General features: G+C 37.7%; 2 protein-coding genes across 4 annotated transcripts in view; one reads left to right on the plus strand and one right to left on the minus strand.

The window, feature by feature from the left end:
* BTD (biotinidase) overlaps positions 1 to 21,361 on the plus strand; it is a 39,920-nt gene that overhangs the window by 8,673 nt on the left and 9,886 nt on the right. The window contains exons 1-2 of one of the 3 annotated variants that reach the window (XM_063153884.1): positions 20,428 to 20,455; positions 20,700 to 20,848. The gene's annotated coding sequence lies outside the window, so the exon portion shown is untranslated. Of the gene's footprint in view, positions 1 to 20,427; positions 20,456 to 20,699; positions 20,849 to 21,031; positions 21,140 to 21,361 lie in introns of those variants that run through there. The other 2 variants (XM_063153855.1, XM_063153895.1) reach the window with 2 other exon arrangements.
* HACL1 (2-hydroxyacyl-CoA lyase 1) lies at positions 279 to 21,306 on the minus strand. Its single transcript, XM_063153839.1, has 17 exons — positions 21,218 to 21,306; positions 20,090 to 20,194; positions 16,459 to 16,499; positions 15,836 to 15,916; positions 13,115 to 13,187; positions 12,548 to 12,625; positions 11,478 to 11,572; positions 10,971 to 11,083; positions 9,251 to 9,386; positions 8,003 to 8,108; positions 6,581 to 6,664; positions 6,195 to 6,296; positions 5,124 to 5,278; positions 3,819 to 3,977; positions 3,420 to 3,527; positions 2,636 to 2,822; positions 279 to 2,218 (listed from the first exon to the last, which is right to left on the minus strand). Exons 1-17 carry the CDS (start codon positions 21,272 to 21,274, stop codon positions 2,186 to 2,188), a joined length of 1,713 nt encoding a protein of 570 aa, XP_063009909.1. The 5' UTR covers positions 21,275 to 21,306; the 3' UTR covers positions 279 to 2,185.

Genomic DNA, 21,361 nt, shown 5'->3' on the forward strand with positions numbered 1-21,361 from the left:
TCACAATGGATATGTGCTATGTGCTACATAACAGCTGAAGGCAAGCAGACACCATACACCAAATGCTCACAGGGCAGAGCCTACAGCATTCACTGCAGACTGAAGGTGGAACACAATTACTGAGCAGTTTGGAATTATTGCAAACTAAACCTGTTAGCAAGCTGAGCACACAAGGGGCACAACACATTGTGCTATTTTGTGAGGTGCTGAGACAGTAACAAAAGTAAGCCAATTTCCAACAACTGACACAAAATGCTGACATAATTCAAACACTCTCATTAAAGAACAAACAGCATGAAAATCACTTTTTATTAATTTTCAAGTATAAAATAGTATTTTCTACATTTGCTTATCCAATGCAAATAAGCTCCCCTGTGGTCAGTTCCAGCATTAACTCTTACAGATATTTTATACCACGATAATGAGTTGTGTTTAATCAGAGAAACATATCAAAATGAATTTGTGAGACGAGAAGAAGAATGAAACAAAACTAATGTCAAGATTCAACATTGTTCCACCTTCCTTGCAGAGTATCCCAGAGAACACAGCAACTCAGCAACCTTACATTTTTTTGTGAGCTGTATCCATTCTAGGATTTTATCCTTTTGCACTTATGGTTATTTCAGATATTATTTCTTTCAGATATTATCTTCCTGTACCAGTGTGCAGAAACATTCCTATATTCGCCACCTAACAGTAACCCATGGCCTTGGGCCAGACCCAAACCAAAGTGCCAGACCCAATAAGCCAAGCCTTTTGTAACAAACCTGACTGCAGGCCACAATCCCCTGCCAGCCCAGTGCTCTCTCTCCTTAGGTCATCAAGTGCTTTCCACTAGATAACTAACACTTACTGACAATGGAATAATAGAAAATAAAGCAAGCAAAACCCAAATCAGAGATAGAATATTCCCTTTTGTGCATGTAACAACAAAGAACCTTGCATTTAAGAACAGATGTAAATATAACCTGTTACAGTATTCTGCATAGTAACTGTTGTAGGCCATGACAGAAGTATAGACAAAGAGCTACTTAATTTCTAAAGTCTGAACTCTAAGTCAGATTGTCAGTTGCAGCAACAAATGAAAATACAGCAGACAGAATGCCAGGCAGGCCAAGTATCTGCTTTAAATGTCACCTCTCCATCACAGTGCAGGTGGGACTCTAGGTCTCCATACAGGAAGAACCTCTGTTGTACAATTAGCCAGCCACAGCACCAACACTGGTGGTTGTTTTGTGATGCCATCCAAAATTAACATTATGCTCCAGTCTAATAGCTTTTATTGTTGTTGCTCTGGTGAGGGATTTTTTAAAATTTTGTTTTCATTTGGGTTTTTTGGGTTTTCTTTGTCGTCTTTTTGTTGGTGTCACTGTTGATATTTCAGTGATGGTGGTGGTAATGTTTTATTTATAATTTTTCTGATTATAAAGATTTACAATCTATTAATACTGGAAATCTCACTAATAAATATGGCCATGTTTTCAGCCTGGTGTTTGTGAAGAGCTAAGCTTCAAACAAAAATCCAGGGTTTGCTTTTCCTACAAACACCATAAGTTCCAGTTAGTAACAACAAATTCAGCAGACAGAAGCTTAGCCCTTGAGCAAGTCTGCATTTTTAATACACTACTTCTACATTCAGAAGAAGCTGAAAAATCAATCTGTAAAATTAGGAAGCTACTACCAATGCAACAGGCTTCAATGCATAATGAGGCCAATCAGGAATTATTCACAACAAGATGCTTTGGTTTGGTCCTTAGAGGACAAAGGTTTTAACAAGCAGAATGGTGGTGTGGTCAGTTAAAAATCAAGCTACTATAATTGCAGACTGGCAAACAAACACTTCTATGTTTCAGAGAGCATAAAACCCTCACCTTATTCTGCTCATCCAGAACATTAAAGATTTTAATTCGCAGATAATGGGTATTACTGTGAGTAAAAGCAAAAGTATATAATTTTATCATCAGTGTTTGTGTACCATCTGTTAGAAGGCCGGATATACATTCATATGTGTCGTTCTCATTTTACAATTACCTAATTTCAGCATTTAAAGATTCCTCTAACAGCAGTTCTAAAATCCCACTTGTTCCAGTGCTTATGCAAAATACAGTTGTATCAGTTGTACTTCCAGAAAACAACTCTGTTTGTTTAACATGATGCCTTGCACCACCATCATCTTCCTCTTCTACTACAGGTTAGAACGAGTCAGCCAGGGAAATTCCTGGAAGCAAAAAAACAAACCAACATAGAATAAAAAACACATCAGAATGGACAAACAGTAAGGGGGAATCCACAGGATATAAAGAGTGCTTAAAAATGGTTCATCTCCTTTGGTCTAGAATGAAAAGGAATAACCTTAAATTCTGGAAACAGTCATTAAGGACACTATACAGCCAGTAGGGGGAAAAACCTGAACAAGCAGATAGCAAGGAAAGCAGATGGCATGGTGTAAAAGGACCTGTTCTTTCCAACTCCCAATTCTAACAACAATCTGTTTTTTCCATCTCCCAAATCTAACAACAATCTTTCTTCCTTGCAACCATCCTGCCTCCTCTGTCGTTTAAGTGATAGTCCCTAAGGTTTTCAGAAGCTTTCCACCATGAAGCTTGCAGTAAAAGAAAGGAAAAAACATACACACCTGCTTCTTTCTCTCAGATTGTGGATCAATCATTACATTTATAAGAGAAGGTGTTTGCTTGTCAGTCACACTTGCTTTCAGAGCATTCTGCAATTCTTCTGGTGTTTTAACAAAGTATCCTTTGCCTCCAAAGGCAGACATTATTTTCTCATAGTGTGCATTTGGCAGGAGAGAAACAGGAGGTACACTGTAACAGAATGGAAAACATGACTAATGGTATGGGAAAATTGCCAGGCTGACTAATTTAATTACTTTAGCACCAATTTTAAAGTGCAAGATGATTATTGTGCTGGCCTGATGAATTCTTCTGGGCTGAAAGACCTGTGGTTGCTGTATCACCTAAGATGTGTTTATAGGGTACTGTACTCATTTTTATCTTGTGGAGCCATTCCTCAGCTAAGCTTTAGCTTAGTTCTCTTAGTACAGAGATCTCAGCTCAGAAGCAGAAGTCCTGTGTAAACTCAGATCTCAGGTAATTTTGGAGAGTATCAGGATTTTGAAAGTTACCCACTATGAACTCTGTACTGTGTGAGCTGAACTGCTGCAAGAACCTGAGAAAACTAATAAAGAATCATCTCCCTGCTGCACTGCTGTGCAAACAGAAGGCTGGAAGTAGGTTGGCTGTTTGCTTTTGGTAATTGGTTCTTACTTATATGAACTTAGCCCAGGACTAAATTGATTTTATAAATGTAATTTTAATCTGGATCATAAAGCATTAAAAATTAAGAGAATGACCATTTTGGTTGCTTCTTCCATAGTTACATAGGACATTGAAGATGCTTACCATGTAGCAGGGTCACCAAACTTTAACATTTGCTCCCAGGAATTTGCATCCAAACCAGTGTAAATCCCATTGTTGTTCACCACGATTATCAGAATTGGCAAGTTGTATCTGTAAAAAGACACATTTGGAAGAATTCTGAAATACTTGCCCCCTTCTGTAAGATGCCAAGAGTGTAATTTTCCTTACAAGTAAAATGACAAAAAAACCCCCACTTCCACCTGAAATACGATTCAACCATCACCAGTAAAGCACTACATCACAGCAACATAAAAAATGAGCATGTATGTTTTCTGGCTTGTTTTCATGTGTTTTATGGATGCCCCACTTACCATCAGTTAAGCTCTTCCAGTTAAAGTGACCCTGAAGAGCATCTTCTTGAGCCAAAAAAAAGCCAGTTACCTGCAGATAGTCTCCACTTCCATTCCAGAAAATCCAAAAGCACTATCCCCTTCTATGCAGACAACTCGCCTTCCAGGTGTGCGGTCCCTGGCTACCATGGCAGCTGCTATGGCAAAACCCAGCCCCACTCCCATGGTTCCAAAGGTACCTGCATCAAGCCTAAAGGGAGAATACACAATTACTATCCCTTTATTGCTACTCAATCTCTTTAATTCATTCATGGTGCCTTACTTTGATTACTTTGCCATTTAGTATGCAAATATTGTTTTATAAACAATTTGTATAAAGAGATACCACATGTAGAGATTATTATAGTCAGCCAAACATTTGATAAAACTGCAAATTTTTTAAGGGATATAAACATACTGGAAAACTCAAATTAAAATGAAGAACTCTTGTGCACTAGTGCCACAATAATGAACTATTCTCATATGCTTTTATCTTGCATAGTTACAGTATTTCAAAAACATTCAATTACTGTAGAGACAGACAACATGAAATATTTCTATATTTAATTCCTTGAAAATATAACTATTAGTCTGAAAGCCATTGATTAAATACTGCTGTTCAAATTTTAGTCTTCTGTTCAACCATTTGAAATCAAATTGAAAGCTATAATTTAGTTAGATCATTTCCATCAGAAGCACGTAATGGATACAAAAGTACATAAAGCACTAGATTATTCTAGGGTTAACTGCTTGAATTTCCTTTCAGACATGTGCAGTGCAGTCTGAAGAGACAACCAGTAACATTAGTGTGTACTTCTTTTAAATAAGGGGGAAAATACACACTCTTTCCCCTGCTCTACTGGAAGTACATGGGTGTTGTTTGTTGTTTTGCTCACAAAGCAGTATTTTGAGTAGCCACATCTTAGGCATGCAGGTTTACATGAAAGCATGCCCTATATATAATCCAATTTTCAAGTTTTCCCTGTTCTGAAGTGTTCCAAAGAAAAACTCTTCATGTGAACTCTTTTCAACATAAGAATTCAAATGATTGTTTTTATTTTTCATTAATATTTACCACAGACTCTGAACACAGAAACAAACATCAAGGTCAGAGAACTGAACACAATGCTCATCACTCCCTTTCCATAGGAAGAGAGCAACTATCACCATTCTGCTGCAGAGCACGCAGAGAATTGTTACAATCTATGACAGGACATCAGTATGTGAGTGGAAAACTTTCCTTAATCCCTCTCCCAACATATTATACTTCTGTTTTCTAGGCCATTATTCTTCTTAGCTAAATGAAGACATTTATGCAGAAATGTAGCATGTTGAGTCAGAACAGAAGATATCCCACCTTTGCCGGGGATAGAAATTTGGAAGCATAGTTCGTCCAATGTCCATGGTGTTTGCTCCCTCACTTACTAAAATGCAGTCCTTGGGTATCAGTTCTCTGATGTGATGGAAGACTGTATAATAATTCATAGGTAGAGATTTCTGCAATGCTAATCCCTTAAAAAGAAAATATATCAGTAACTCCCATGAATAGAATTTAGGGTGCAAAACAGAGGCACATAAATAATAACGATGGAAATAAAATACACTCTGCTTCAGGTAAGGCTTAAGTATTTGGTTTTTAAGGCACTGCATCAAGGTCACTCCTTTTGTATCTATCCTGGGGACACAACATATTTATCAGAGGCTCAACAAGCTCAACAGCCCTTCAATAGCCTATCATTAGCAGAAGCTATTAAAACTCAGTTTAACCCAAGAGGCTCATGAAATTTTTCTGCACCAGGCGTGACTATTTACAACCCCAAGTGAGCTGTCATCTGTGTGCTGGGAGATAATTCAAAAGAGCAATTTGTTAAAATGACTTTATTTTGGATCCCAGTCTTGGGAACATGCATCTGAAGTTGCAGAATATGAGTTACACAAAGTAACATATATAGGTATATACCAAGCATCTGTGGTCTCTTTGCCTTAACAGCTACTTGCTTTTAACATAGATTAAACCTAGAGCAGCACTGCTAAACTGCACAATTACAAACAATGATTACAATTAGAAGAAAACTAAGAATGTGTCTTCACCTAAGCCAGTTTCCACTTGGAGTACCTGGAATATCAGTCCACTGCTTAAAAGCCACTGCACATAATACAGCAGCTCTGGCTGTGGTCTTCTACTAATGACTTTAAGAATCCAATCCCAAAGTGTAATGATTTCTACACAGTTTGAATTTATACAAAATCATAGAACACTTAAGCATAAGAAGAGTAAGCCTGTACCAGAATGGTACAAATTTTCAAAGTCTGGGTGACTTAACTGAGAAATAATTGAGGAAGCTGGATATAGACCAGTTACAAAACTGACAATTTATCAGTGCCTGTTATAGCAAGAAACCTTTTAATTTCTTTAATGTCACACTACCTTTGATCTTTCCTCATTGTTCTTTATTTTCCCTCTTAGCTTCTGCCACCACTCTGAATTAGAAGGGTATTTCCATGATCTTCTGTTGAATTCTTCTAAGAGCTGGAACAATATTTCAATGTTGTAAAGGGGTCTTTCAACATATTTAAAAGACAACAAGGTATCAATAATAACATTACTAAGAACCATCCCAGTACAATCACAGTAATCAGAATGTTTAAAATAAAATTTGAGAATAGACTGGATATACAACACAAATATACTGCCTGAAAAATGGTTCCTTGAACAGTTGGAGTTTTTTTTCTTTTATTTTTAACTGGCAAATTACACCACATGAATCAGAGGAAATTGAGGTCAAAACCAGAGGACACGGGACATTATGTTACCTGCTCAGTCACGGCGTTTATGTCACCTAATAAAGTTGCAGCTGGCCTTACATTATTCCCCAGCTCTTCTGCACAAATGTCAATCTGTATTTCAAAAACAAAAACCAAACATTAACTCAAGGATATTAACCAGAATGTTTTTTTTTTTTTATTTCAAGTGAGGAACATGCCCTAACATGCATAGATGTCTAACATTGTCTTCATATCCTGTTTTGGCTGCACAGGTAACTTCCTTTGTCTTTCCCTGACATGACATCAGGAAACAACCCTTTATAAAAAGTAAAACCCTATGGTATATACCTATTTTAATGAAAAGGCATATATATCCTTAGAGTTGACTGCTTGCTTCTTTCAAGCTCCTGCAGACACTGTAGAACTTCATTACAGCAATGTATGCAAGCTAAAAATCTAGGTTCAGGTATACCTATACAAAGCAGCAATTTTTTCAGAGAAAACTGTGTGCATGCTACTTGACAGTAAGAACTTAGTTAGCATGAAGAAACTGAAAAGTAAGTTGCAACTACTGAAGCAAATCTATCAGGGATGCATGAGCCCTCTAAGGTTACACAAACTGTTATTATACCACGTCACACAGACAATGAAGTGACTTAATTTTTTTCACTATCAGAGATTAGTACTAAAACACTAAGTGAGATGAAAAAATATTTTCTTTAAATTTTTTAGGAAGAGGAATAATATAATATTTGCAAAAATAACATGCATTTTTAAACATGTAGCTTAAAAATTAAAGCTATTAAGTTTGAAGTGAAGTTTGGAACTTTAGACTACATTCCAGGTCAGTGTAAGCAGGACAGCCAGTATGAATCAACTACTACTATTTGATCACAGAGTCTTGGAGAGGAGATTTTAAGGATACAATTTGAAGACTTCTCTTTCTAAGAGCTGGCAGATTATCAAATGCAATAATTAGTTTAACAGCCTTTCTTCCTCTTACTTCATTTCTGAGTGACTGAGCTCTTACAATATGACAGGATTTGAAAGCAGCTCTTTTTCAGAAGTCAGCCAAGAGAGCAGTATGAAAGATTCCACAACTTCCAAGACAGTTTTCTTTCAATCATAGAAATTCCAATGCTCCAAAGATCACAACAGTATTGTGAGTCTAACCCTATATTAGTCAATGGCATAGATGTATCTGCCCTCCTCATTACAGCAGCACCAAGCTCTTGATACTAGGAACAATACTGTAAGCATTCTTGAAAAAAAATTGGGAAGTAAAAACAATAATTAAAGAGAGCATAAGTATTTCTGGAGAATTACCATAACTATATGCACCATACTGCACTGCCCATATGGAAGTATTTGCCACATGAAAGACATGACCAAAATAATTTACAACAATTGCTCTGGTCAATGCTAGAACACAGAAGGCTTCCATTAAGTGATAAAAATTTTCCTGCTTACCTGAATAACCTTTACATCCTGTCGATACCTTGGGGGAAGACCAAAATGCAAAATCCAATTCAACCTTGCACCAAGCAAGATGATTACATCAGCATGCAGTAATGCCCTAATAAAGGGAAATGACAGAAGCAGGTAAGAAGGAATCACTATTACATATAACAGTCTTTGCAAAATTAGAAACAACCCTAACCACCACAGCAAACCTCAGAATACACATAGAATTCTTCATTCCTCTAAGCTGCTTGCTTAGCCCCAAAACCCTGTATCCTTTTATACTGCCAATCACCAAGCCATTCTAAAGTTAAGGAACTTAAGAAGAAAATTAATTACTATTTTCCTATTACACTGCATATAGGAGAGGAATCATATACATTGTGAGACTAACAGGATGCTAGAATGATGCTCAGGTTAAAGCAAAAGACTCACTATTGTGACACTGACAACAGTGGATGCCAAAATTAAGACTGGTATGGGCCTCTCAGTTTAGTCTCCCATTAATTTACCTTTCAGATAGGCAGACAATATTTGGTATATTCTTTTATTTTCTATTCTGCCTAGCAGCATGCTTAACAGTGATAAAGCTAATATGCTCAGCAATGGACAGCATTTTACTTTCAGGGTATATAAATGCTCCATCTGCAAACTGACTCTGTACATATTCATACATAGTGGGGTTCTCAGAGTCCAGTCACATTAATTTTGTCAAAAGCCAAAAAAAAAAAAAAAAGCCTGTTAAAAATCACTTTAAACATACTCATTCAGAGTAATTTGAAATATCTTACTTTTCTTTATAAATAAAGTGCAATTTAGTGATAGGGTATTGCAAATACCACACAGAAACAACAGCTGGCAAAACTTCAGCTGCAACAAGCTTCTGTTTATGGTGTTAAAGTAAAAAGAAGGAGTTTATCTAGTGCACAAAGTTAAACATTTAACATAAACTGTTTACCAGCTATGTTTTATGTTACAAAATACACACTAGCAACATATATACATCTACTTGCCATAGGTTTCATAGCTACAGAATATATTGTATCTCAAAGTATTTTCCTGGTCAGCATTCTAAAGTGATACACTTAAATGTGTTGTCCCTTTTCCAGCAGAATCTCCAGTGCTCTACATTGAGGTGCAAAAAATAGTTGAAAAAATTTTTGTGGTATGAATTTTCTCTTCCCTGGCACCTGTAGCCCACCAAAATTCCTAGTTGTTTCTTGTCTGTTAGGATTAGAAGCCTTGCTTTATATTTACGTTGATCTTGCTGCAGCTACACAATTTGGATGGTTATCAGGAACTACTCCTTTTGCCATTGGGGTGGGCAAAAAAGGCAGTCCACAAAGGTCCACCAACTTTCTGATGTTGTTTTCAGCATGTGAATAAGCAGCACCTGAATGAAATGAAAGAGACTGCTTAATACTACAGAAACCAACTGTATTTGCTTGAACTACAATTATGCTGATTACATTATGGCAGAGAGAGTACTGTTTTCCATTATGAAATCTGCCTGTTACTTTTCATTCTGAAGAACTCAAAACTAAACATGCCAAACCACAGATATCTGCAGTTAAAAATGTCACATACTTTTGGGAAAAATTTTTGTTTGCTTGTTTTTTTTGTAAGACTTCAGCTGAACTCTTCTATCAATTTTTATGAAGCAGGGCAGGAGATCTGGTTTATTTAAAATCACAATTTTTTAGTGAGTGAAATTTGAATTATGGGACAGAGACTTCTGCAGCAGCAACATGAGATGACCTTGATGTCGTGTCATTTCTTGCTTACCCCTTGCTCCATAACAACCTGCCCAAAGACTCTACTATAAGCCTTTAGTGAAAAGAGAGAAACACAAACAAGTCCTTGCAAAGGTATGTGTTTGTGCACACATTTCCTGATGCTGCAGCAGTTCATGGCTGCTAAATTTAGCTTGCCCAGGTAACCTAGATTAACTGACTGGTCCTTGTGCATGGCTTGAATCTATGAGTCTTAAATCCTGAAAAATATACTTTTGCAAATCTTTAAAAAAAAAATTCTGCTAACAATATATAGCACAAAATCCAGGCACATTTGTTGAGTAAATTCTCAAATGTTGACATAGACAAAACACTTTTTTTTGAGTTTTCCACCTTCCACTTTCAAAGAACACCCTTTTCTTCCTGTGTATCCAGCCAGAGAGAAAAAAAACCAACCCATAATCGCTTCTGATCTACCTTCTGTTTTCAATTTCATTACCTAATCAATCATAAGATCCATCTCATTTCAATCACTGCACTCCCCAATTAAACACAGACCGAGATCATTCACCATATCTGCAGGAAAACAGCCTGGGTTAAATGAGCTGGTTATTTTAATTCTCTTCCTAGCTGACCTGTATCTTCAACAGGAACACCATTGCACTGGCTAACACTCCACAAGGAGGCTTAAAAGAAGTGAACTAGCACAGAAAATAATTACCCTCCATCTCCAGGAATTGATTAGACTGGCAGAATACAAAGAAAAGTCTGTAAAGCAGCAACAGCAGCAGCACCTGCTGTGTTGCTGTACATCCCCACACAGGTAGGCTGGCACTTAAAGCAAGAACCAGAAAAATTACCTTTGGTTACTCTGATTCTTGCTATATATGCCAGAGCAGAGAATATTTCTTTAATAGAATTTAAATTGCTTGGAATTTTGGAAGTGATCCCTTGGTCTTTGCTCTAGGATTAAAGACAACAGTTATCTGGGTTTTTTTCTACATAAACTTGTATTTTACCAGTTGATTTTCCTTAAACTAGAAGAAAAATAAACTATTAAAGAACAGAAAAAATTTCTAAAACCTGAGCAGATTTTAACGTCAAATTCCAAAGAATTTTGTGTTTTTACTACTGGTTGGTTGATTTGTTAGACTAAAAAGAATATGGGTAACACTTCTGGGGAAAAGCAATCACAGTTCTTGTCCTGAACATGCACAGTTCAAAGCTACACCAAAGCATTCTACCTTTGCCAATGATGAGCAGAGGCTGCTGGGCAAGAGCAATGACAGAGGCTGCTTTGGATACGGCAGAGTGCTCAGCCAAGCTGATGGGAGGTGGCAGGCAGCATTCCGTGTACCTGCAGCCAAGCAAAACAAAAGAGGCTCTTTAAAAGATTCAGAACAAGAAATGCTGATATTGTTTAGCATAAAAGTGCTGTTGCTACACACCATGTTACAGCATTTATTAGAACAGGAAATATATTTTTCAAAACAGGCTTTGAAGTTTTCCCTCCTTGTCTCTTTGATCTTGTAGGTAGTTTTGTTTCAGAGATTTACAGAGTGACATCATTATATTACCATATTAACTCATTCTTTTTTGCACATTTCAGTACAAACTGTAATATGTATCATGTTATGATGCAATGTCACATTTAGAGGCTTGATTTTGTTGTTTTAGGAAAGAAATTGACCTATAAATTAATTTTCTTTTGTTCAGTAATTTTAGAAGTAATGAACGTAATCTTTACGCACTTGACAGAGCTCTTATTCACCTGAAGATTCACAAAATCCCCGGGTATGTCAATATAGCAGGAACCTGGACGACCATACATACTGGTTCTCACAGCCTAGAAAACATACAATCACAGATTAATCACTGTTTGACAGGATTTTAAAAATATCTATATTCAAAAAAGCAAGAAAACTGCTGTAGGCAGACAAGGTATACAGTTTCATTTTGCTGATTCATCACAGTGGAAGCTTCCATGGATTTATACCACAAAATAAAGTTTTGACAGCTATTTACACTTTCTCTTATATACCAGCTGGAGCCTTTCAGCAGATGCACAGTATTAGACTCTAAATTCTTTGTTTAATTTACAATGAGACAATGGCTTTATCAGCTGTTATGTTTGGAGATACAAAATTAAATATGCATGCTGAATTCTACTTAAAGTAGCAAAAACAGAGTAAAACCAAGATAACCAAGGCCTCCATTTTCTATTACTTTTGATCCCAGTTCTTATATTCCAGCTAGATGCTCTGCTGAATCTGCACTTCTGGAAACAGTATGACTGTATGCAGAATTTAGGCTGACATGGCTGAAGGGCTGCTACAGCAGTACCAAGAGACTTCTCTAATCCTCTCTGAAGCACTGAGATAAGGATGTGTTTTTTTCACTCTCAAAAAAACCCAACAGAACAGCAAACAAACTCAAACCCCAAATACAACCATCTCCACTGCCCCCCCCTCCAAATCTCCTTCACATGACAATGGTAAAGCTGAAGCATTTTATTTCTAGTTATTGCATCTCTGCCTAAAAGCATTTATTTCATAAAATTTTTCCAACTTTATCTGAAGCTAACAAAAATCACTGCAGGGATCAGTAAGCATCTGACTGGACTAAGATCTATTTCTAGCCTATTCCATAGCATTGTCCATAAGGCAGAACCTCCCCAGTTGTTAATTTACTCAATCAACCACCACTTCCTTTCTGCCAGAGCAAATTACTCAGAATAACAACTGTACAAAAATAAACCCTCAAAACCTAAACAGGAGACAGTTACCTGATGTTCTGTTGTTTATTTTGTATTTTTTCATACCTTTTCAATAACAGCAGGAATAACTTCCAGGCTGCTTGGACGGACAGACAGCTTGCTGTACAGCCTGCCAGCTTCAACCTGAATAAAGGCAAATAACCATTGTATTGATTTATCAAAGTAATTTTCTAATTTCCACTTGAATAAAATTAAAGAAATGACAGATGAAAACCAAGGAGGTGGAAACTTCCCCATAGAAAAATGCAGTAGCAGCTGGTGAAAACTGTCAAGACCATACTCATTCCTCCATATGCTTAAGTTTTTTTGCTTTTTTTCTTTTCTTCCCCCATAAACTGGTTTATTTTCTTGGACATTTTGCTTTTGTCCTTCTCAGAACAAACAAAGGTAATTTATACTAGCTGAAAACCTAAAATAGAGTATGAATTCCAACATGAAGGCAATCTGCTGTATTTACACAATGTCAATTTTAAACCAGTAGGTGGAGCTAATCAACAGCATTATAAGATCTGCTAGGAAATGTTAGTGTTTGGGATTGTTTTTCCTACAATAATGAAGAAACAAGAATTATTTAACTGCAACCTTCCTGCAGAAAGCTATATGTCTGTGTACCTGTGGGAATTCTTGGAAAGCTCCCATGGTTTCCTGATTTCTGTCAGAAGAACCACCAATAACAATCAAAGGCCTAGAAAAGTTAAAAAACAAACAAAAATTAAAAAAACCAACAAAACCCCCTGTAAGTATACATATATACATATAGCATCCCCAGATCTGTACAAGAACAGATACAGAATACAAAAATGGATTCTAAATATCAGAGTGTCAGCCAGTAGCCTTCCCAGCAGCTTTTGGGTTACCAGTTTTGGGACAATTTGGCCATATTAAGTGACTTGGATGATAGAAGTTCTAAAACCAAGTCCCATTGCAGGCAATTTTCATTTAGGTTTGAAAATACGGGTGACACAGTGGTTTGAGGGAATGATAACACCTAATAAGAAGTTAAAAAGTATTAATTGGTCCAAAAAGTATTAAGATGTGTCTTTATAAAGGATACTGTAACATGCACAAGCACTAGAACTAAGAAACAAGCTAGAATACAAATTTTCAAAAATATTATGCTTTCTTCCTATACAACTAGGAACACAGCTAAGTTAGCTGGCTGAGAGCTAACTCCCTGCATTTTGTTTTTAGTAAAAAAACTCCAAAACTGAAAAAAAAACAGACAAAAAATTAACATGCCTGCAAGCAGTCCTGAATTTAAATCAGTTCACAGCTAGGTGAGGAAGGCAGTATTGCGTTACCATGAGGGTTATACATTCCGCAGGAGCACATTTTTACTGTCATTTCCACAAAGTATAATAAATAATTTTCCTACAGTGAATGAAAACCTGTCTTTTATTCAAATTGTAGGTCAAACACCTTAAAATGCTAAGTGCTGAGTCAACAGAGGAAAGTTGTTTTATTGATCTTATTCATCTACACTATATTGAAATATTGGGTCTATAACTTTCTAGGCTTTTTCTCTTAAACAATTTCTCTTCAAATCCAGCCTTATAGACTGCATTTATCTATACAATGTATCAAGCTCAAACATTAGCAGTGACTTCCATGCATAATCCTAAATTTAATCACCCATAAGACTTGGGGATATATGTATCTAGATCCAAGCTTCATTACCAGGCCATTTCTCTGCCATACATCAAAAATCTCAGTTCTAATCCCCTGGAGCAGTGAAATGAGAACTTCAGGCTGCATCTTACCTCCATGAAAAATCTTTATGGAAAAACTCACTTGGTGACTGCTCTACACATTTCATTCTGCTTCATCCCCTCAGCAAAATGATTATTACTATCCAAGACTGTTTGACAGCAACAAACCCTATGTTCCTCTCACTTGCCTTTTTCAAATTTATTTAAATATTTTAATGAACAAATTAACTACTACTTCCCAATAATGAAATACAATTACAAAACTGGTCTACTGTTTAGAAAGCCAACTCCAACAGCTATATCTTGAAAATATTTAGTTTTGCCCTTGAAGTTTTAAACAATTCTAACTAGAAGTTTGTTTGTCCCTCAAGGAAATCACTGTACTACTGTCACAATATTGCAGACATTTTGAAGAGCAGTGCTTATAAAACGGTGAGGCAGACAGAACATTTGACTATAATGAAACTAATAATGGTAAGTCTTATGGACTTGCAGGAGAAGAACTTCAGTAAACTGATAAAAAATTTAACTACAATTTCAGCATGCTTGTGTTTACTCCAAATCTTACCAACTAGCACACACTTGTCTTTGGAATCTATTGTCACAGCCAGAATGAGGTACAAAATCTTGCTCAGAATGAGTCAGGACAGGAGGCAGCAGCATGGCAGGCAATTTTTAGCAGGAAGTATCAAGAGGTTTTACCCTTGAAAATGCAGTTTACGCTCAAGAAAGTCTCCTGCAAATCCGTAAGTAAATTACATGTACACTTCTTCCTTAGAATCAAACTCCTGACTGTTCAAAAGCAAGGTTTTCCTACAATCTTTTTTAGTCTAAGGTCAAATAGTGACAGCAAAACTTTAGTCAATAACTCATTTTTTAAAAAAAAGATTTGAACCCTAGAGGACTTTTTTCAAAATGTCAGATTTGATTTGTAGTGTTCCCATTACCGAGCTTCCCTCATCCATCAGCCACTGCTAATTCACACTGTTCCAGTGTTCACACTGCTCTGGATCACATTCTGTTCTGTGAACACATCTGCTTGCTATTGCTACAGCTTCTTCCCAAAATTCCTCAGTACAGCTTTCTGAACAGCTTCCAGGGGCACACCAGACAAAGCTGTCACGTCTCACTGAAGGCTTATAGGAGTGAATACTATCCCTCTGTACATAATTTAATTCAATACTTAATTACTGCTCTAAATGGCTGTGTGGGGAGCAAATAGGGATTTTAACAATGCAGTTGTCAATTTATTCATGTACGAAATACAGTAATTCAAAGGCAGTATGAATTTAAATTTAGGAAACACCTTTAAGATGATCTCCATGATCATGAGAGCATTACAGGCTAATATTGACTTAATTTTCAAACACACCCATACAACCAGCTGTACTGGTAGATTTTCTAATATATACACAATGGAGTAGGACAAAACCAAGAATTTTATCCATGAGAATACAAAAATGTAACTAAATTATTTTAAGGTTGATAAAGGAAGAATTCCTTTTTTCCCCTTTCATGCGGATAATGAGAAAATTAAAATACTAAATACTGTGGAGCTCAACATCTGAAACAAGTAACAACACACAATTATTGGAATTTTAAAGGAAAAATGCAGTTAAATTACCAGCAGTTAATGGTTGCATTTGCCATCCCACCAAGGGTGTGTAAGAAACCTGGACCCGACACTACAAGACATACTCCTGGTCTACACAGAAAATACAAAAAAAGAAAAAAAAGAGGAAGAGAGAAACGCAAAGTAAGCACAGGGAACACCAAATAAATAATCAACAAAAATTAGTAAGGTGCTGAAATATAGAATATTAAAGCTTTACTCATGTCACCAAAACTCATGAATGGCTAGGAATTTGTATGAATGACTAAAGGTAGACATGGAAATCAGAAACTATGGAGCTGTATCAATCCAATTAGAAAAACAAGTGAACAATTATGTGCCACCCACACAGACATGGGCAACACACACAGGCTTATCCTGACACAGCTCTGACTTCTTCTACCACATTTGCTCTGCCATCTAATGTAAACTTATGTTTGCAGTTTTCTCAACTGTACTTTATTAGCAGTTACCAATTAAGAAAACTCACACTGGAAGAAATGCATCTGATTCAACACAAATTTTACTGAAATTTAATTCAGGCAGAGACTTTTGCTATTCCAGGTGATGAGATAAAAAAATATAATTCTTAACTAGTGGGCATTTCTTAACAGCTCTGCACACTCTTTACATACCTGCCAGTCAAATATCCAACAGCAGATGCAGCATAACAAGCCTGTTGAAAATATTGGAGTTAATTATATTATTATTATTATTATTACACTTAATGATATTTTGTACATAACTTTCAACAAAAATACTGAAAATAAGCAGGTACAGATTCTTCCCTGACTATAAGAGCTTAAATATAAGTAAAACTCCATTTCACTCTTCTCATTATTAGAAGTGTCCATGAAGATTAATATGAAAAATCTCAAGACTCTTCTCCACTTCTCTCCACATCTCAGGCTCCTTTTGTCACAAGTTATTACATTAGGATTATTTGGGAATTGAAAAAGGAAAACATCAACCAGATGAAAAAAACCCAACTAAGACCAAGGGAAAAAAATAAATAGAACAAAACATGAAACTTCTGCTTTCCACTGCCTTCAGAATGAACATGGAAGAGGGACTTGCAAGAGAAAGACAACAAGCAGAAATGCACCTATTCTGAAATGCACCTATTATTTCAGAAATCAAGCAAAAGGTTGAAATCTCACATCGGAGACAATAATTGAATTATTTGGGATCATCTTTTATAAGCTGAGCTGCTGAAATACTTCTCACTCTGCTTTGGTATCACACATTTAAAGAAAAATTATGTTTTGAATAAAAATTACAAAAGTAACATATACAACATGTGTTGGCACAGCTTATCAGCAGTGTTATTGCAGAGTATGTTTTTTAGCTATTCCTGTAGTGATATTAAACATTTGGATACAAATTTCACCTGCAAAAATGACAGCATGTGATCAAGAAGTTTACAGGTGACAACAGAACTTAAGAATTCAGGTGTGACATTGCCCAGTCTCTCATATTTTCATACTCCTGTCTTGAAATCAATGAGTTCTAACACTTAATGGAAAAAAACCCCCTCATTTTGCAATATCTTGTAATTTTTTTAAGTAAGCTTCTGGCCTTAGAACCTGCCCCTTTCATTTTTAAATAGACTGGAGATTTGATTTTAGTTATAATTGAGTACGCTGGTGATAAGATGCCCATATTGGTTCCAGCTGCCATTATTAAAGGGTTCTTTGAGCCCAATTCCCTTCACAGCTGCACCAACACCAGCATATTATATGCTCACAACTAAGGATACAAATATCAAGGGATTGGTTTGAATATGTAGTGATAATTATTATTAAAGAGTAAGAATTAACACAAATAATGTGTTTTGTTAACAAATAAACATAGAGTAAAGGGGGTTTTGAAGTTGAGAACTGAGCTGGGTTATCAGTCTCATAAACAAGTGCAGCAATCTCTAATTACACAAGGAGAGATAATACAAAAAGCACCCGCCCCTGTGAAGTTGCAACACAGTTTTCACTGTTCAAAGGGCATGTGGATGCAGGTGAACTGCTTCTGGCAAACTTCCACCATGTTACAGGCCACAGGAGAATGGCTTGTGGGTATTGGCAGTGCTACTTTTAGCTCCACGCTTTCATCAGGGGTTTCTATTCTGCAGTTTTATGAGTTTTTCACACAATTATTAACGTTGGAAAAGACCTCCAAGATCACTGAGTCCAACCTGTGGCCTATCACCATCTTGTGAACCAGAGCATGGCCCTCAGTGCCACATCCAGTCACTTTTGAACACCTCCAGGGATGGTGACTCCACCACTGTCCTGGGCAGAATAAGAACATAAGGATGCCAACCAACAAGTACGCTCCTTGATAATTATCTCACCATGAGATTTTATTGTGTTTGAACTTGTTTATGGGCCCTATTTCCTATGAACACTGCTAATTAAAATGTTATCACTTTTACAGGGAAATCCTTTTGCTACATCTGGCCTAGAAATGAGGTAGAAACTCAAACCCTAGAAAAAAAATCCCTTAATTTTCCATATATCATTTACAGCTGCCTTCACCAATAAAGGAGGCAGCTGCATACACATCCTCCACAGCCAGACCACACAACTGAGACATTTAAAACTATGACATGTATATATTGAGTATATCTTGAATATACTATACATAACCTTCCACCCTTTGCCAAGAAATTACTCTATTATTCACTGGGGATAAAGAACAAACCAAAACTCACTACAAGATGCAGCTTCATTCATCCTTTTCAACTCCCCAAAGAAGAGAAATCCTGGCATTTTAACTTTAAAACAGTCTTTTTGTGCTGTTTTTATTCTACAACAAAAGCAGCTCATAATTAAATCATAAATCATCTAGTAAAGACTAATAAATAGAACAGCATCTTGTTTGGCAGTGTAAAGCAATCTTCTCTGGTAATTATAGACACCTGAGGAAATTAATTTTAATCATGTTAGTAACCACAGCTAAAACTAGAATATTTGCTAAATGGCCTGCAGGAATATGAAGACTGTGCTGAATTCCCAGTTCTTCAAAGACTCAAATACACCTTTTAAATATGTTTGTCTATGTTTGCCTCGCTCATATGTTACAGATTTTCCATAGAGACATGCATTGCTCTAAATTCCCACATTCCAATAGAATAGTGTAGGGATCAGACAGCAAAAACATGCAGCTCACAACCACCTGATTTAGAAGAAGTACTGTAACAACACTGTGTTGAGGACTAGGACAATCCTAAAGATTATGAACCAAACAAGTTAAGGAAAACTGGTAACTGCTGTAGGCCAGGTATGGATGGGAAGCTGCTGGTCCCTCAGCCACCAGTTCAGCAGCCAGCTCCCCATCTTGTGCAGCAACCATTCAAAACAAAAAATAATCCCAAGGTTATCTTCAATCTGAGATTACCCAAGAAATTACTGAGATTTAAAGAGTTACTACTGTGGGAAACTAAACAAATGCAGAATTAGCAGCACAGCACCAAAATGCTGAGGAGCTTGGCTCTTTAATTTCTGACACCTACACAATAAAACTGAATATATATAAATAAGAGAGTCTAAGTGTATGTTCATGGTTGATTTTGAGGACTTGGAAGCATTATTACTTTCTATGGTTTGCTGTTCTGTGAGCTTTTAAAACACAGTTAAGGAAAAACCCCTAGAATTATTTAAATTGTCAGAACAAGTTTATCAATCAACAGGAAAACTTTCCTCTTTGGGTACTTTAGAACATGATATAGACAGGGGGGGAAAAGTAAAGGAGCCAGCAATAAAGTCCTAAAAGGAACTAAAATACTACCAGTCAGAGCAAGAATGATAATATTGGGAAGTGTGCATAAAGCTACATAAAAACAAAAAGCCCTGGATGAGCATCTCAAAACCTGGCAGATAATATTTGACAGTATATCACTTGAAGGAGATAAATTTTATAATTTTTTTTTGTTGTCCATCATATGCTGTCTTTAAATTTTTTTTCCCTCTCTCCTATCCTTGCTCTCTTATTGGAGAATAGCATTTTTAAATGAAAGAAGATGCAATTTCCTTAACAGAAAAGAAGTGGCCACTTTAAAATGGAAGTGGGAAAAGAAGGGCACAAAGAAACACTCAACCCAATGCACCAATGTTCTCCATTATTCCAAAATAACAGTGGCTGCTGCTGTATAGGTTCTTTAAAGGAAAATTCAGAGACCACATTCTTTCTAGTAAGAAAACTTAAACTGGGTTTCATTCCATTGTGAAACAGTTAAGGAAAGGGTTGGTCCCATTACAGATATATACTTACAGCTTGCTCATTTCTCATTCCCACATATTTTATTCCAGCTGCCTGGGCTGCAATTGCAATTTCAGTGACTGGAATACCAACAATGCCAAACATGTATTCAATATTCTATAAAGAAAAAAGTTGAGAAAAGTCAGACTGTTTTTTCCCAAAAAACAGCTTTAATAAGCACATGCCAAACACAGACATGCTAACTACATAGGCAATCTAAAACTAAATTGTAACATATATAGTCACAGAGAAGCTCACAGGTCACTGAGGCAACATCAGCTGATGTTTGCAGCTCAGCCCTCTGTGGTTGTGAAATTAACATAAATGGATTTTGGGAGGCTACAAGCAGTGGGACAAGGGTTCGGTGTCTCAGTCAAGGTGTGTTTAGTGCTTTTCACTGAGCAATTCTTACCTGGGACATCCCTGTTATGTCACTTTCCCAATTCTCAGTATGTCACCTTCCTCTACTCTGAAAATGCCTCATGGCACCTTGTGCTTTCACACTTTCACAGAAAACTAACGGCAAAACGGGCTGGGAAAGCACCGTGCCCACGGAAACACAGAGATGGAGAAGACTACGCTTATCTGGATTACAGCTGAACTACTTTTCCATGTTTCACAGGCCAAACGTAGTGTCTTCTCCCAAGACCCGTGCCAGCATCTCGAGTTTAGTGATAACACAGAGTTTTCGTCGCTGTAAGGAGGCGCAGGAGGCACATCCATCCAGCTGTCACGGGCAGAGCCGCAGGGGAGCCCCGGCATCGCTTGGTGGTAACGGGGGACGGCTGAGCTCGGGAACGGGGCAGGCTCGGGAACGGGGCAGGCTCGGGAACGGGGCAGGCTCGGGATCGGGGCAGGCTCGGGATCGGGACAGGCTCGGGAACGGGACAGGCTCGGGAACGGGACAGGCCCTCCAGAAGCAGGGAATCAGTGTCGGCCCGGGGAACGCCGCTCGGGGGCCGGGCCGCTCCCGGTCTGTGCGGCGGAACCTCCCTCCCTCCCTCTCTCTCTCTCCCTCGCTCCCACAGAGCGGCGGGGCGAGCCCTTTCCGTCCGTCCCCGGGTGAGTCCGGCCGCGCACATTCACTCGCTGCAGGCTGTCCCGGCCCGCAGGCTGCCGGTCCCCGTCCCGCGCTCTTACTTGCGCCCGGAGGGCCTGGGCGATGAGCTGCGCCCCGCTGACCGCCTCGCCCTCCATGGCTGCCCCGCCGCCCAGCTGCAACGGGCCGGGCCGGGCCGGGGCCGGGGGCGAAGGGCGCCCGCGGTGACTGACAGGCGGCTCGGC

Source organism: Melospiza melodia, chromosome 1 (assembly GCF_035770615.1).
Source record: "Melospiza melodia melodia isolate bMelMel2 chromosome 1, bMelMel2.pri, whole genome shotgun sequence".
Taxonomy (NCBI): Eukaryota; Metazoa; Chordata; class Aves; order Passeriformes; family Passerellidae; genus Melospiza; species Melospiza melodia.